Source organism: Plasmodium gallinaceum (assembly GCF_900005855.1).
Source record: "Plasmodium gallinaceum strain 8A genome assembly, contig: PGAL8A_v1_76, whole genome shotgun sequence".
Taxonomy (NCBI): Eukaryota; Apicomplexa; class Aconoidasida; order Haemosporida; family Plasmodiidae; genus Plasmodium; species Plasmodium gallinaceum.
Window position 1 is genome coordinate 556,574 of NW_021628238.1, and position 15,363 is coordinate 571,936.

General features: G+C 17.4%; 4 protein-coding genes across 4 annotated transcripts; 2 read left to right on the top strand and 2 right to left on the bottom strand.

Moving 5' to 3' along the window:
* Positions 1-1,621: 1,621 nt before the first annotated feature.
* On the top strand, positions 1,622-2,065 carry PGAL8A_00204700 (conserved Plasmodium protein, unknown function; the record flags this gene model as incomplete). Its single annotated transcript, XM_028670744.1, has 1 exon — positions 1,622-2,065. The coding sequence occupies one exon, from the start codon at positions 1,622-1,624 to the stop codon at positions 2,063-2,065; it is 444 nt and encodes a 147-aa protein (XP_028527466.1).
* A 2,736-nt stretch (positions 2,066-4,801) lies between these two features.
* Positions 4,802-7,460, top strand: PGAL8A_00204800 (RNA-binding protein, putative; the record flags this gene model as incomplete). Its single annotated transcript, XM_028670745.1, has 4 exons — positions 4,802-5,090; positions 5,387-5,517; positions 5,661-5,726; positions 5,985-7,460. 4 exons carry the CDS (start codon positions 4,802-4,804, stop codon positions 7,458-7,460), a joined length of 1,962 nt encoding a protein of 653 aa, XP_028527467.1.
* A 914-nt stretch (positions 7,461-8,374) lies between these two features.
* PGAL8A_00204900 (conserved Plasmodium protein, unknown function) lies at positions 8,375-10,072 on the bottom strand (the record flags this gene model as incomplete). Its single annotated transcript, XM_028670746.1, has 3 exons — positions 8,375-8,905; positions 9,223-9,566; positions 9,916-10,072. The coding sequence occupies 3 exons, from the start codon at positions 10,070-10,072 to the stop codon at positions 8,375-8,377; spliced, it is 1,032 nt and encodes a 343-aa protein (XP_028527468.1).
* A 948-nt stretch (positions 10,073-11,020) lies between these two features.
* Positions 11,021-14,847, bottom strand: PGAL8A_00205000 (conserved Plasmodium protein, unknown function; the record flags this gene model as incomplete). Its single annotated transcript, XM_028670747.1, has 3 exons — positions 11,021-11,157; positions 11,513-12,008; positions 12,130-14,847. 3 exons carry the CDS (start codon positions 14,845-14,847, stop codon positions 11,021-11,023), a joined length of 3,351 nt encoding a protein of 1,116 aa, XP_028527469.1.
* Between the last annotated feature and the right edge of the window lie 516 nt (positions 14,848-15,363).

A 15,363-nucleotide genomic window follows, 5' to 3' on the forward strand; every position in this document is an offset into this window, starting at 1 on the left:
CTTTTTTTTTTTTTTTTTTTTTTTTTTTTTTCTGAAAGAAAAATTGTTCTCAAAGCATCACTTGTATTTATCTTTTTATTTAATATTTCTTATAAAATTAACTTATGTAAAAAATTATAAAATAATCCATTTATCAAAAAGGGAATTTTATATGCATGTTTTTTTATATATAAAAGTAAATATTTACGTACTATAAAATATATATATCTACATATTTGTATAAATCTTGTATTTTATAAAAACAAAATTATGTTATATTTAATTATTTTCTGTTAAAAAAAAAAATAAAATAATAATAAGCATACTATTTTTTAATTTTATGAATTTAAAGATTATTAAAAATAAAAAAAGTAAGATTACCTTTTTGATAAAAAAATTAAAAAAAAAAAAATAATTCTAAAAATGGATTCAATTAAATAATTTACATTTTTCTTTTCTAAGAATATTATATAATGTAGAATAGTAGTTCTTATTTTATATTATATTTGAATATAATTTTTTTTTAAATCCATTAAAATGTAAATATATTTTTTTATTATGTTATTCTAATTTGATATGAATTTTAAAATTTTTTAAGAAGAACAGTTAATGTATCATAAAACATATACTAAAGAAAATATTTTACACAACAAAAAAATTATAGAAAAATAATATAAAAAATAAAATAAAAATAAAAAATTATATCAAAAATAATTTTTATATTATAACAGTAGATACATCAATACATAAACATATATAATACATCAAACACTTTTTAATTCCTTTAAAAATTTCGTTGGGATTTTTCTTTTTTTTTTTTTTTTTTTAGTTTTTTTTTAAAAAAAAAAAAAAAATATCTTATGAAAAAATTAAAAAAAAGAAAAAAATTGCTCAAAATTTTATTTAGTTCATTACATTTTTTTTTCTGTAATATTTTTAAAAAAAGATTTTATAAAGATATTTTATCAATCATTTCATTTTTTATATTTACCTCAATTTTTTTTTATATTATTCGATAAAAATAATTTAATAAGATTAAAAAGAAAATTTTAAAAATAGGATGTAAAAATTACTTTATGGCTTTACTTTTCAAATATAACAGAAATATTTCATATAAATGCCTAAATTTTTAAAGTTCATGATTTTTTTTTTTTACATAGTAACTTTTAATGTGAAGATAAAAAAATAGAATGCAAGATGCCATGTGATACTTATATAAATTAATTGAATAATAATAGAACGCTTCATACATTGAAATAAATTTGTATCAAACTTTTTTTATTTTTAAGAAAATATGTAGCATATTGTAATCATAAAATTTTATCAAAGTATTACAACATAATAAATATATATGAAATTAAATAAAATTTTAAAGTTATATGCAATTAAATATAATTTTACGTAATGAATTATTGAATTAAGTTTAAAACATATGGGTTAATAATTATGAAAATATATGACTTTTTGAACTTTTTAATAATGAAATTTAAATTTGAACTTATTCAAAAAGTTCTTAAAAATACTATATGCTCTTTTATATTTTAAGTCTTTTAAAAAAAAAAAAATTCTTTAATTGTTTATTTTTCACTTGAAATATTTATGTTTTTGTTATAGTATCTACTTATTATTTTCTTTAGTTAAAATGGACGAAAATGAAAAAAGTCAATCGATGAAATGCAAGGGAGATATACAATATGAAAAGGAAAAAGAAAATTTCGAAATAGTAAAAAGTTTAAATCCCTCCATTAAAGAGTTCCAAAATAATTTCAGATTATTAAGTGAAAATTACTCATTAAGGGATTTAGAAAAAGAATTGAACCCTGTTGAATATGCTGATTATAATTCATTTCTTGCTTATTCTATTTGTTCACTTTTTTATGCATATTTAAAAATATCCGGAGATCTTATAAATAATCACCCTATTAAAAATGAATTAAAAAGAGTACAAGCATTAATGAAGGAAATAAAAGAAAAGAATCATGAAATTAGTGAAGAAAGATCTCTTACAATTAATAAAGAAGCTTCGAAGAGAATTATTGATTCATGCGTTTCGTATAATAAAAATTTGAAAAAAAGAAAATATTAAATAAAATATGTAAAAACTTTTTTAATTTTAAAACTTAAAATTAAACTTTAGGTTTTATATTTTTTGTTTAAATAAATTTGCAAAGTGAAAATATTTTAACTATTCATATACATTTTGATTAATGGTGTTAATTTTTTTCCCCCTTTTATTTTTTTTTTAAACATAATTAACGTTTGTTTTAAAATTTTAATAGAAATTTTTTGTAATATTCAAGAATTTAATACATTTTTAAAAATATATTTTTTTTATGTAACTATTTATTATTTTTGCTAAAAGTTAAATTTTTTTTAATGTATTATAAAACTCCATACTAACTTAAATGTGTAACACAAAAATTTTAATTTTTTATTTATTAATATTTTCTTTTAATTCGGTATCGAAAGAGTATTCTTAAAACGATTGTTAATAACTTAAAAAGATAATAATTTTTATTAACATCTTTTCGTAATTTTGTTTTTCTTTTAAATTTAAATGATATTAATATGATTTAATAAAATGAAAAACAAAATAAAACTTTAATTGTTTAAATGGAAATATTACTCTTTTTCCTTAGAGTAAGTTAAATAGCTGTTTCTATTAATTGTGTAAAATTTTGCAAAACAATGAATAATTAAAAAAAATATATTATTTCAGTAATTTTAATTATAAAATTTCATTACATATATACATTTTTTATTTGTAAGTAAAAAAATATTATTTTCTCATCTTATAGTTAGCTTTAGATTCAAATTAAATAAAATCTATGTAAATGTTTTTTATATGATTTAATTTTAAATACATGTTTTTCCTTTTGAATTCCTTAATTATTTAATACCATAATTGTTTCCTCATGTGATTTTATAAGAAATGTTTCATATAATTTTACATAAATGTAAAAAATGTATATTTTTTTTTGGGAAATATAATGTTAATTTTAATATGTGAAATAATAAATTTATATATACATATATGCGTATTAAATATAATTCTCTAAGGAAATTAAATTCATTAAAAATAAATATATTGTAACAGTAAAACAACAGAAAGAATAAAATATAGAAAGAAAAATAATTTCTCTCTTAATTCAAAATAAAAAAAAGTTTACAAAAATTTTAAAATTAATTATGATGTTGCTATTTATTTGTTAAAAAAAAATTATGAAAAATATATTTTGTGTGTGAAAAATAAACAGGATTCGAAAGTTAAATTAATCTACCTTTTATCTCTCTATTAATTTTTTTCTTAACATTTAGGAGTTTTTAATTTATTGGAAAAATCAATTACGTAAAAAACACTTATTTTAATTATTAGAAATATTATTTCTAATTTTAAACATAGATACATGTGGATTAATTTATATTTATTGAATCCGTATACATAAAATATTGCAAAAAAAAAAAAAAATATTTATTTACATTTTATATATTTTTTATGGCATGTGCATAATATATTTTATTATTTTTTTTTTTTTTTTATAGTGCGTTTCCATGCATGTAAACTATGACATTTATAGTGCAAAATTCATAATTTTTAAAGCTATTTATTTTTTTTTTTTTTGATTCATAATTTTAAAATCTCACGATAAAATAATTTTTATATTAAAAAATGTAAGTTTTAAAGAGCATATAAATAAAAAATATATATTAGAAAAAAAAAAAAAAAAAAAATATATATATATATATATATAAAGTATAAATATAAATATATATATGTAAATATATAGTTGTTTATATTTTATATTGAAATAGAAATATCATATGAAACTATTTTTTATTTTTGTGAGTTATTGTTGATTCATTTAAGGAAAAAAAAAATATTAAAATGGAAGAATTAAAAATTTAAAAAATTTGTGTTTGTTTTGACCTTTTTATATTTATGAATATTTTTACATTTTTAAAATATGAAAAATATAATCACATTTTTTTAATTTCAATCACTGAATACAGCACTTCAAATTCATATAACCCTTTATATATATGCTAAAATTCTAATTTTTTTTTTTTTTTTTCTTAAAATCTGTATATATTTATATAACTCAATATTGTTTAGAAAATACCATTGAAAAAAATCATTTAGAGTTTTATATATAAGGCTGTTGTATTGAATAAAAAAAAATTTTTAAATATAACAATTTTCAAGAAAACTGTAATAATATATTTTATATTTGAAAAGCAATATCAGATATATTAAATGAAATAGTAGAAATTTATTGATGGAATATGCCTTTATTTTTAACATACTAATCACTTTATATTATCATATATATTTAAAAAAAAAAAAAAAATAAAAAAAAAGATGACTAATCTTCTTTGGTTTATAAGATACGAAAATACATAATATGAAAATTGTTGAAGATTACAAATATAGCCACAACATAACTTCTAATAAATTTATCTTTTTTTTTTTCTTTTTTTTTTTTTTTTTTATTCCCCCCCCCCGAAATATTTTCTTTTACGTTATTTATTTATTTATTTTATTTTTTTTTTTATTACAATAAATATCAGTCAAAATAAAGTCCCAAAATAATTTGCTTTTATTAGCAAATAAATTATTTAGAACATAATATTTTTTGTTTGTGCAACATAAAAAATATTTATAATAAGTTAATCTTTCCTGGTTTTTAATGAATAAAAAAATACAATCTTTTTTTTATTATAAATTTTTTCTTTCTGATAGTGTTAAAAAAAAAGAGACAAGAAACTCATTTTTTCCCTATTTTTAAATTACTTATATTTTTATATATAAACCTTCGAATAAATGACTGACATACAAATACAAAATCAAACTAGTAATTTGAATGCTAGTAAAAAAGAATTTGAGAATAGATATGATGATAAAGCATTAAGAAATTTATGTGTAAAAAATATACCAAAAGAGACAAAAGAAAATGAATTATTGGATTTATTTAAACAATTTGGTTCTATAGAAAGTATAAAGCTTAAAGTAAATAAAAATGTAGGACCTTATGCTATTTATGCCTACGTTCTTTTTAGCACTCCTGAGGAGGCTAAAAGATGTCTAAAGCAAATGAATGGAAAAATTTTAAGTAATGTTTATTATTTAATTTACATATGTATATATGTTACTTCTTAAAAATTAGAATATTTAATGTTTTCTCTTCATTTTGTTTTGTTTTTCTTTATATCATTTTTTTTTTTCATATCTATAATATTAGAAGTACATGTATTGTTTTATTCATATATTTTAATTTTTAAGAACTACTTATTTATTTTTTCTTTTTCATTATATTCATATGGTTTATTAGGTATATATATTTTTATTACTTTATTGTGTTTATATTTATTTCTTTATTATTATTTTATTTTTTACATATTTATATAGAGGGGAGAGCTTTAAGAATAGATTTTAAAAGATATAATAATAAAAACAATGATGATGAATGTAATATTTTTAATAATTACAACAATAATAATAATAATGGAAACAATAATAATAATAAATACCATCGAAAGGTAAATCGAAATAACCAGTTTCACATTAACAGATATCCGAATAATAACAAAAGGATTGGAAGAAATGTAAACATATACATATACAAATATATAAAGTTCGTTTTCATTATATATATTTTTTTTTCATTTTATTTTACATTCAGGATGGTTCATTAAATGATGATAATAACAATACAAATGATTCAGAGACAAATTTTCGAGATTATGAGGTATGTATCGTATTTATAGTTCTATTTTACCATTTTTTTTAAATTATTTATAAAAATTTTATAATATTTTTATATATATTATTATTACTTGTGTTTAACATTATTTTAGATTTTTTTTTTTTTCTTTATATTTTATATGATATATAAATATTTGTTAAAAATTTCACATAAGAAAAAAAGGATTAACTATCATATAATACACTATAAAGTTTTATATTTTTACTTAATTTTTTTTTTTTCTTATTTTTTTTACTACAGCAAATGAATAAAAGACCTCGCATTGGTATCATGAATGATAATACTAATAATGGAAATAGAAATATGAACAGCAATATTAATTATAATAATATTAGCAATATAAATAGTAACTTAGATTTTAACAAATTATTAAAAGATTACGGAGAAAAAAAGTTACTGAACAATTTTAATAATGAAGATAAAAATAATGAGATTGAGAATATTATACAAAATTTAATTACAGATATGATAAATAAATCATCCAGAATAAAACTATATTTGTGTGATCATTTGAGGCAATGTGCTCAGCATGTTTTTAATAGGCCAATTGCAAATCAGCATTTAATTAATAACGGTGTTAATAACAGTGGCATAGATATTAAGACGAATGCATTTAATTTAAATAATTCTTTATATAATCAACAAGATAAGCAAAATATATCTTATTTAAATAGTGCAAATTTAAATGAAGGAAATATTTTTAATATGAATGATAATATAAATAACATTGAAACAACAATACATGCTAATTCGAATATTCCAAATAATAATATTATTTTAAATAACGATGTATCTAATAATATAAAAAATTTTATATGGAAAGGAAGTTTAGAAATGAGAAATAAAGAAAATTTAAAAATAATTGGTCATGCATTACAAGGAAATGTCAGTGATTTTTTAAACAATAAAATTACAAATATAGTTATAAGTCATAGAAAAAGAATGAAAAGCATACCTAAAATTGAAGCTGCATATTATTTTGAAATAGAAAATGAACAAGATGAAAATATATTCAATTCTTATAAAAATTATTTTAATAGCAAAGATAGAGTTGGCTTAGCGTCAACAAATGAAGATTGGCATATATATATTATTTTTCCAGGTAGTCCTATTTTTAATGAATTTTTTAATAATAATTTAAATAATATTTTTATAGGAGTTGTATGCTATAACCCACAATATATAGATAAAAAAATTGCACCATCATTAATGATGCAAAACTTAGAAAATATGGATAATTTAAATCAAAATAATTTGGGAAATTTAAATAAGAGTAATATGCATAATAATATTACTAATTCTAATTTAAAATTAAATAACAATATGAATAATTCAAATATTATTGAGAATAATATGATAAATATATACAATGATATGTTAAAAGGAAAAGAAAACAACCTTAATACATCTAATTATCATTTTCATAATAACCCAATCAATCTAAATAATAACGCAGGTAACGAAGATAATATAAATAGCCATAATATTTCAAAAAGTCAAAATAATAATAAAGACGATTATTCAAGTGAAACACATATTTTAAATCAAAAAGTTCTTCAGAAAAACAATTCTAATTCTCAAGGTAATGATATGTCTTTTATAAATAATTCTCTCATTAATACGAATGAAGTAAATAATAAAGAAGAAAATAAAAATGATATACCCAATTGGCTTAATCAATTTAGTTCGTTAGCTGCATACCTTGTTAAAAAGTAGTGTTTATTTTTTTTTTTTTTTTTTTGAAATATCAGTAAAAAATGGAATTTAAAAAAAAAAAAATTAGAGAAAATTTGAATTTAAAACTAAGAAATTTAAGAAAAATAAAAAAAAAAAAAATACTTCTGAATATCATAATGGAGAAAAGATAAGCATAGAAAAAAGATTAAATGAAAAATCCTTATTAAAATTATCCGTTAAGATATATATATATATATATATTTATATATATGTGTACCAATTGTTTTTAAAATTTTAATTTAAATTTTTTTTTTTTTATAAAATTTACAGTCGTTTATAAAAAAATATATTATTTTTTTAAATAACTTTAAAAAAAATTAAAATGTTTTCTTTTTTTTTTTTTTTTTTCATTTATATTTTATTAAAACAAAAAAAAAAAAAAACACATAGATTTATTTATTTTTTTAATATTTATGAAAAAAATGTAATATAATTTATCAGGACAATATAAAATAACAAAATATTATACCAAAATTGAAAATTTTATTTTATAAATTAAAAAATATAAGCGTTATTATTTAAAAAGATTTAACTTATGTGGATTAAAAAAAAAGAAAAATTTTTAAATATTTATATATATACTTATTTTGAATATTTTAGAAAATACATTTCAATCTAAAGTGTAAGCCTTAAAGCTGTATCTATTACTCTGTTTTTCTTTTTTTTCTTTAAAATAATTTTTCTATTTTTATTAAATTTTTTTTGAACAAAAAAATTTTCACATATGTTTCATCTCAGTTTAATAATTAAAAAAATCATTTTTTTTAAATTTTTATATTTGGACAAAAATTTATGCATATATGTATACATATATATGTATATATACATATACAAAAAAAAATTTAAAAAAAAAAGAAAAAAAAAAAGAAAAAAAAAAGTTTTTTTAATTTATATTATTTACTAGTTAAAGATGGAAAAGCTCTTGTGTCATTTATATTAGGAGGATCTCTTTTTTTAAAAATTTTTTCATCAATTGGCATTTTTGTTTTTTCATTTTTATTGGGCCAATTATTTTCGTCTCCTTTTCTAAAATTTCTAAAACTTCTACGAAACCCTGGAATTCTATCGACCCTTCCCCCTTCTTCTAAAATATATTGATAAACGTTGATTGCTTTCCTTTTTGGATGATCTGTTTTATTTTCCTCATCTATATCATTTCGTTTTGTGTTATTACTTATTTTATTACTTTTTTCATTGTTCATTTCATTTTTTTTTTTTTTTTTATCAGTACTTTCAACTGTTTTATTAGAATTTAACTTTTTTTCTTGCTGCCTTCTATATAGATCATAATCAATAGTAACTGACTCGTGTTTTCTAGTAGCCTTTATATTTTCATCGCAATTCTTATTTTTTAAATCTAATATATTTTCTCTTTTTATATTATCATACTTACAACTATTTTCATTATATTCATTATGCATCTTCTAAAAAAAAAAAAAAATATATGTATTTTTAAATTATGATTATTATTATATACATAAAAATAATCTAAAAAATTAAAAAAAATCAATTATATATATTACGCATTATACTAATTACTATTAAAAATTTTCAAAAATAGTAATAATTATAAATATACAAAGTGAAATAAACAGAAAACACTAATATACATATATTGTATAAAATATAAAAATAATTATATTCATTATATTTGTAAATGTAAGAAAAATGAGGTATTTCTTGAAATAGTAAAAAGTATAAACTAATAAATATTATAATATATTTTTCCTTTTTTAATTACTTCTCTAAAATCAAATTTATTATAATTATATGCGTTATTATAATTCCTTCTATCAATATTCATTTTATAATCATAATTTCGAGATCCTCTATAAAAATTATTATTTCCAATAGCACTTGTTGGTACATTACTATAACCTCCACCTCTCTTTCGTGCAAATTTATTTCTTATGTTACCTCTTGAATGAAAATTATCACGATAATTTCTATAACTGTTTTCATTTACTTCATTTAATGTAGGAATTGTGAATTTATATCTATCATTATGTTGATTTGTTGGCTTCTTAGCATTATATTCTTTATTAACTGGAGAGTTACTTTTTAATTCATTTGACTTTTTAATTTCTAACAAAAAAGAAAGAAAGAAAAAAAAAATATATATATATATATATTAAGTTTTTGTATTTTATAAATTATAGGTATCTTATTTAAATAATTTGATGCGATATTTTTAGTAAAAATTTTGTATTTCATGCAGTTTTGTTATAATAAACTTCTTAATTTTGCATAGGCATGATAAATATTTTTAATAGTAACAGAAAGATATTAATAAAAAAATTTTTACATAGGACAAAAAAGAGAAAAAAAGAAAAAAAAAAAAAAAAATGAAAAATAGGAAAAATTGTGAGAGATGTAAAAATTTAAAAATAAAAAATAAAATTATATAACAAAGTTATAAATTATCTTATTTTACCGTTGCTATTATCAATGATCTTTTCATACATATCATTATTTTCATTTTTTGTTGATTCTTTTAAATTTTTGTTTTCAGTCTCTTCTTCTGAATTATCACTATCAAAAACAGAGTACTTGTTCGTAGTATGAACGTTATATCGAATTTTTGTCGCCATATTTATCTTATGCAACTTTTATGTTATAAAAAAAATATATATATATATATATATAAAATGAAAGAAAAAGAAAACATTCAGAAAATCATTTTATTTTTTTTAATTTTTACCTTATTTTTTTTTTATCTTTTCTGCTTTTATTTTTCTATTTACTGGTTCAAATAAAAAAAGAAAAATATATATTTTTATCAACAGTTAAAATACAATATAAAAAAAATTTTAAATAATAAAATGAAATATGTTTATAATTAATTTTTAATTTTTTTAATTTACTACATTAATTTATACATTTTTATAATTATGTTTTTTTTTTTTTTTTTTTTTTTTTTTTTTTTTTTTTTTTTTTTTTTTTTTTTTTTTTTTTTTTTTTTGAACATTTCCCACGCACTTAATTATTTCTTATAAAAAATAAACTTCGTTTTTTAATACCCTACAACCCTTATATCTACTTTATATCATTAAAAAAAAAAAAAAAACATGTATTTTACATTAAATTTTAAAAGAATACATCTTAATTATAAAATTAATTAAATATTAAAAATAGTTTTAACATGAAAAAAATCATTTTATTATTCAGATGTGTGCAAAGGAAGTACTATATTTTTAGTTTTTTTTTTTTTTTTTTAAGTTTTTTTATTCTTTTTTAGGTTAAATAAACCAATTTTTAATTACATGAGTGCTCTTTATTTAAATTCTGTTTTATAGAATACTATTACATTATGTATATGTATTGTTAAAAATAAAAAATAATTTTTTTAAGAGAATTTTTTTTTAAAACATATATAGAATAAGAACAAAAGAGATGCATATGTAATTTAAATTTATATATTTTTTTTTATCATATATTTTCATTAATTCATCTATTATATGTTTTTTTTTTTTTATTTATTATATTTTCCATAAGTATGCTCTTTTTTATTAAATTATTCAAGATTAAGAAAATCGTAATTATAAATCACTTTTTATGTAAATTTTATGTAAACAATAAATTGTAAAATAATATAAAAGGAACCAAAGAATATGACTCAAAATTAACAAGCGCAAAACATTTGAAACATAATCCTCAATGCTAAAACTAATCAAATCTATAAAGGAAAAAATAATTTCAATAGATAAAAATTAACTTTATGTATTTTTATTATTATAATAAAAAAAAATAAAATAAAAATATAAAACAAATAAGCATATATTAAAGAATTGCTTAATGTATAATGATAAATGAAATATAATTATATAGATATAAGGAGAAAATTTTATGATAATAATCTTAATGAATAATTATTTATACAATAAAAAGTTCTATTCCTTAAAATGATATACAAATAATAGCTTAAATTATTATATTACTTATTTTGTTTTATTTTATTTTTTGAAATAACATAAATTTATGTAATTCTTTTTTTTTTTTTTATAAATTTTATATTTATTTTTTTCACTTACATAAGGCCAAAAATAACAAATATGGGGATGATTCTTTTATGCTAATAATTATATTATTTCGTTTATTTTTCACGTCATTGAAAAATAAAGTCGAATATAAATAGTGAGATATTGATATTACAGTAGTAATTTTTAGAAAAATGAATGTCAGTGTGTCAGTGTTTATAGGAAAAAAATAAATGAAATATATTAAACTTAAGTTATTGCAGATCCAAAATTGAAAAATAATTAAAACTCCTATTAAATTAAATAAATATAATAAAATAAAAAATATACAAAAATAGGAAATTAATTCACTTTGATATTCTTTGAAAAAATTCATTGCTTGATTGTACAGTACGTATGATTCTGAGTAAAAATATACATTTTTAATATTACTATTTTTAAGAATATTTTTTATTTTTGATATATTTTTAAAATTTTTTTCATAATTGCTTGCATAATTATGAAAAATAAATCCTATTCTACTGCTATTTATATTATACTCTTTGTCCATCTGAATAAATAAAAAAACATACATATATATATAATAAAAAGAGTAACTAAATTATGTTCCCTTATTATTTGAATTTTTTATTAATCTATTATTTTATTTTTTTTTTTTTTTTTGTGTATACTTTAATATAATTATCATGAAATAAATGAGGGGTTATAGTGTGAAATTGTGGCAATAATTCGTTGATTTTATTCTGATAACGTGTTCTAATTTGAAAAAGATAACTTTCATAATAATTATCTACTTTATAATTTATCCATTGATAAATTATTTGATAGAAATTATTACAAGCTAATTCATCATTACAAAAAATATCTTTTAATTGATTTAAATATAATTTTTCATTGTAATTCTGTGATACAAAATTATTGCAATCATTCCTATGATCTTCTAACAAATAATGATCATTAAAAGGATATATATTTAAGCAGTCGTTTTTAATAATCTTAAATGCACTAACCCACGAAATAATTGGATCATTAATAAATTCTTCATCTTTCAAATTTTCGATTAATTTAATAATTTTTTCTATATTTTCTTCTTTTTCGTAATTAAAATCAGAAGACGAAGGTAAAACTAAATAACCTGGTTCTATAATATATCCTGCCTTTTTTTCAAAATTTTCCAAAAATATTTTTGCCATTGAACCTTTGCTTATATAACTATAAATAATTATTTTCGTTTTATTGTTTATAAATATATATAGGAGAAATGCTAGAAAAAATAAAAATAAAAACATAACAGGTAGTAAAAATACTTTCTTATATGGATTATATAATGATTTCTTCTTACTCTCCCCATATTTATTATTTATATAATTAATATTTTGTTGAAGTTCCATTTTGTCTTCTAGACAAATTTCATCTTGATCATTTTTTTCCTTATTTTTATCAGAGTAATCACCTATTTTTCTATCATTTTTATATAAATTACTAAAATTTCTTATCATATTGAATATATTATAAGAATGTATATTTTGAATATCATTTTTGTCTAAGTCATTTTTTAATATATCATTATCTTCATTAATGTTTATCTTTTTTGATAATTCAACTATATACTCGTTTAATTCAAAATTTATTTGAGAAAATGTTTTGTTATTTTTATAACACAAAAAGGCAAATACATTATTAAAAAAAAATGTATAGAAGAAAAATAAAGCAATTAAACTAAATAATGAATTTAAAGAAAACTTCTGAATAACTGTATAAGTACATGTTAATCCTATGGCATATATAATTATAAGGAATATTACAATTTTTCCAACAAAATATAATGATTTCGATGTTGCACTTATATAATACTTACTCATATCTATCTTTTCATTGTTATCATATTCCTGATTTTTTAATTTAAATAGAATTTTTTTCGAACATGCTACTAAACATTTGTTATAAAAAAAAAAATTAACACAACAAAACAAAAAACTTAAGAAATATAAGACAAAATAATTTAGTAAAAAAATTCTTAGAATACTTATCCGAAATATTAAATTAAAAAGAAAACTTGAAAAAAAGGAAAATAAAGATAAATGAAATACAGATATAATCAGAAAGAATTTTTCTTTATATTTCAGTTTATTTGACACTTTTCTAACATAAAGTATAATAAATAACATTGAAAAAAGTATAAATAAATAATTTGATTTTATCCCAATAATTAAAGAGGTATTTTCGTTTTCTTCCAAAATCTGATCGTTAATAACAGCAATCTTTAATCCTTTATTGTAGTTTAATGAATGGGTAAATTTAGTGCAATCAGGATTAATTATGGTAATATTTTTAAAATTTTTTTCATTTATTAACTTAACATAAAAATTTAATGCTTTATACCATTCATTTAACAGTGATTCATCAGCATGATCATCAAAATTAAAAACAAATATAAGAGATTGCAAGTTTTCATGTATATCTGATACAACATCATTTAAACTTTTTTTTTCTTTACTAAATGTATGAGGATAGTATAAGAAATGAGGTAAAAAATTAACTGCATTTGAAAAAAAAATTTTTATAGAACCTTCATTTTTCTCTATTAAATTATTAAAATAATCATTGAAATTGTTTAAAGATTCATAGTTATCATCTTGGAGTTCCGAAATGCTAAAAAGACCTAATACAAAACATTTTGTATTACTAAATGGAATATCAAAATTCTTGCATATATCTTTCCATTTTTTATTATTTTTTAATTTTATCTGCTTAAAATATTCTAATAAAAAAAAAATATCTTTTAAAATATCATAATCTAATATCTTATTGTCAAATTCTTTATCATCAATGTAAAATAATAATGTAGCTGCCTTTTCTTTCTTGTAATATTTAAAAAAGTTTTTGGTGTTTTTACCAATTTCATTACTTGATTGATTTAATATATCTCCTGTTTGCTTTATATTTAATTTAAAATAGTCTAAAATTTTTATTTGTTTAGCAAAGTTATTAAATAATTTAAAATCATTTTTTTCAAACATGCTATAATAAAAAGAAAAACCAATTAAAATAAAACATAAATAACCAATTATTATACTTAAAAAAATGTGACTTCGTCTATATAAAGAGAACATTACATATTTTTTACATAACACATACAAAAAATTTTCAGATTTTTTTTTTTTTTCAGAACTTTCAACAGACTTATAATTGCTTTCTTTTACATTTTCATATTTATCACCTTTTAACAAATAAATATTTTCTTTTGAATTTTTTTTTTCTTCTTCATCATTTAAATTATTTATATTTTCATAATTCTTCCTATTAGAATAATCATATGTACCATCATTTGTTATAAATTCATTATTCTCCTTATGCTTATTATTATAATCATACGAATAATCATCCATGTCTATATTTTATTTCTTTTAGTAAGATAAAAAATACATAAAGTAATATATGTAATATAAAAAATAAATTACTAATAATTTCAATCTTTCTAAGAAATAAATAGTAAACATAATTTGTATCTTTGTTATCATTAAGTGTATCTAATTAATAGTATTAAAAAAATTATTATAAAGCACTTAATAATAATTTTGTTTCTTCCTAAAACTAAGTATTTCTATTTATATATACATATGAAATTTAGAAATATGCACATATAAATTGCTTTATTATTTATATATATTTACATAAACTTTCGATTTAGTTATATAGCTTGTAAGTGTTATTTATTATTATCATATTTGTATATTTTTAGTATCTTTCTTTTTTTTTAAATATATGAAAGAAAAATTTTTGATATTTTTTATTTCATATTTATTTAAACAATTTTTCCTTNATTTTGATCAAATATTTTCTGTTTTTTATTTATCCCTATCTTCAAAAGTTAAAGAACTTTAAATCAAATCATACACATGTGC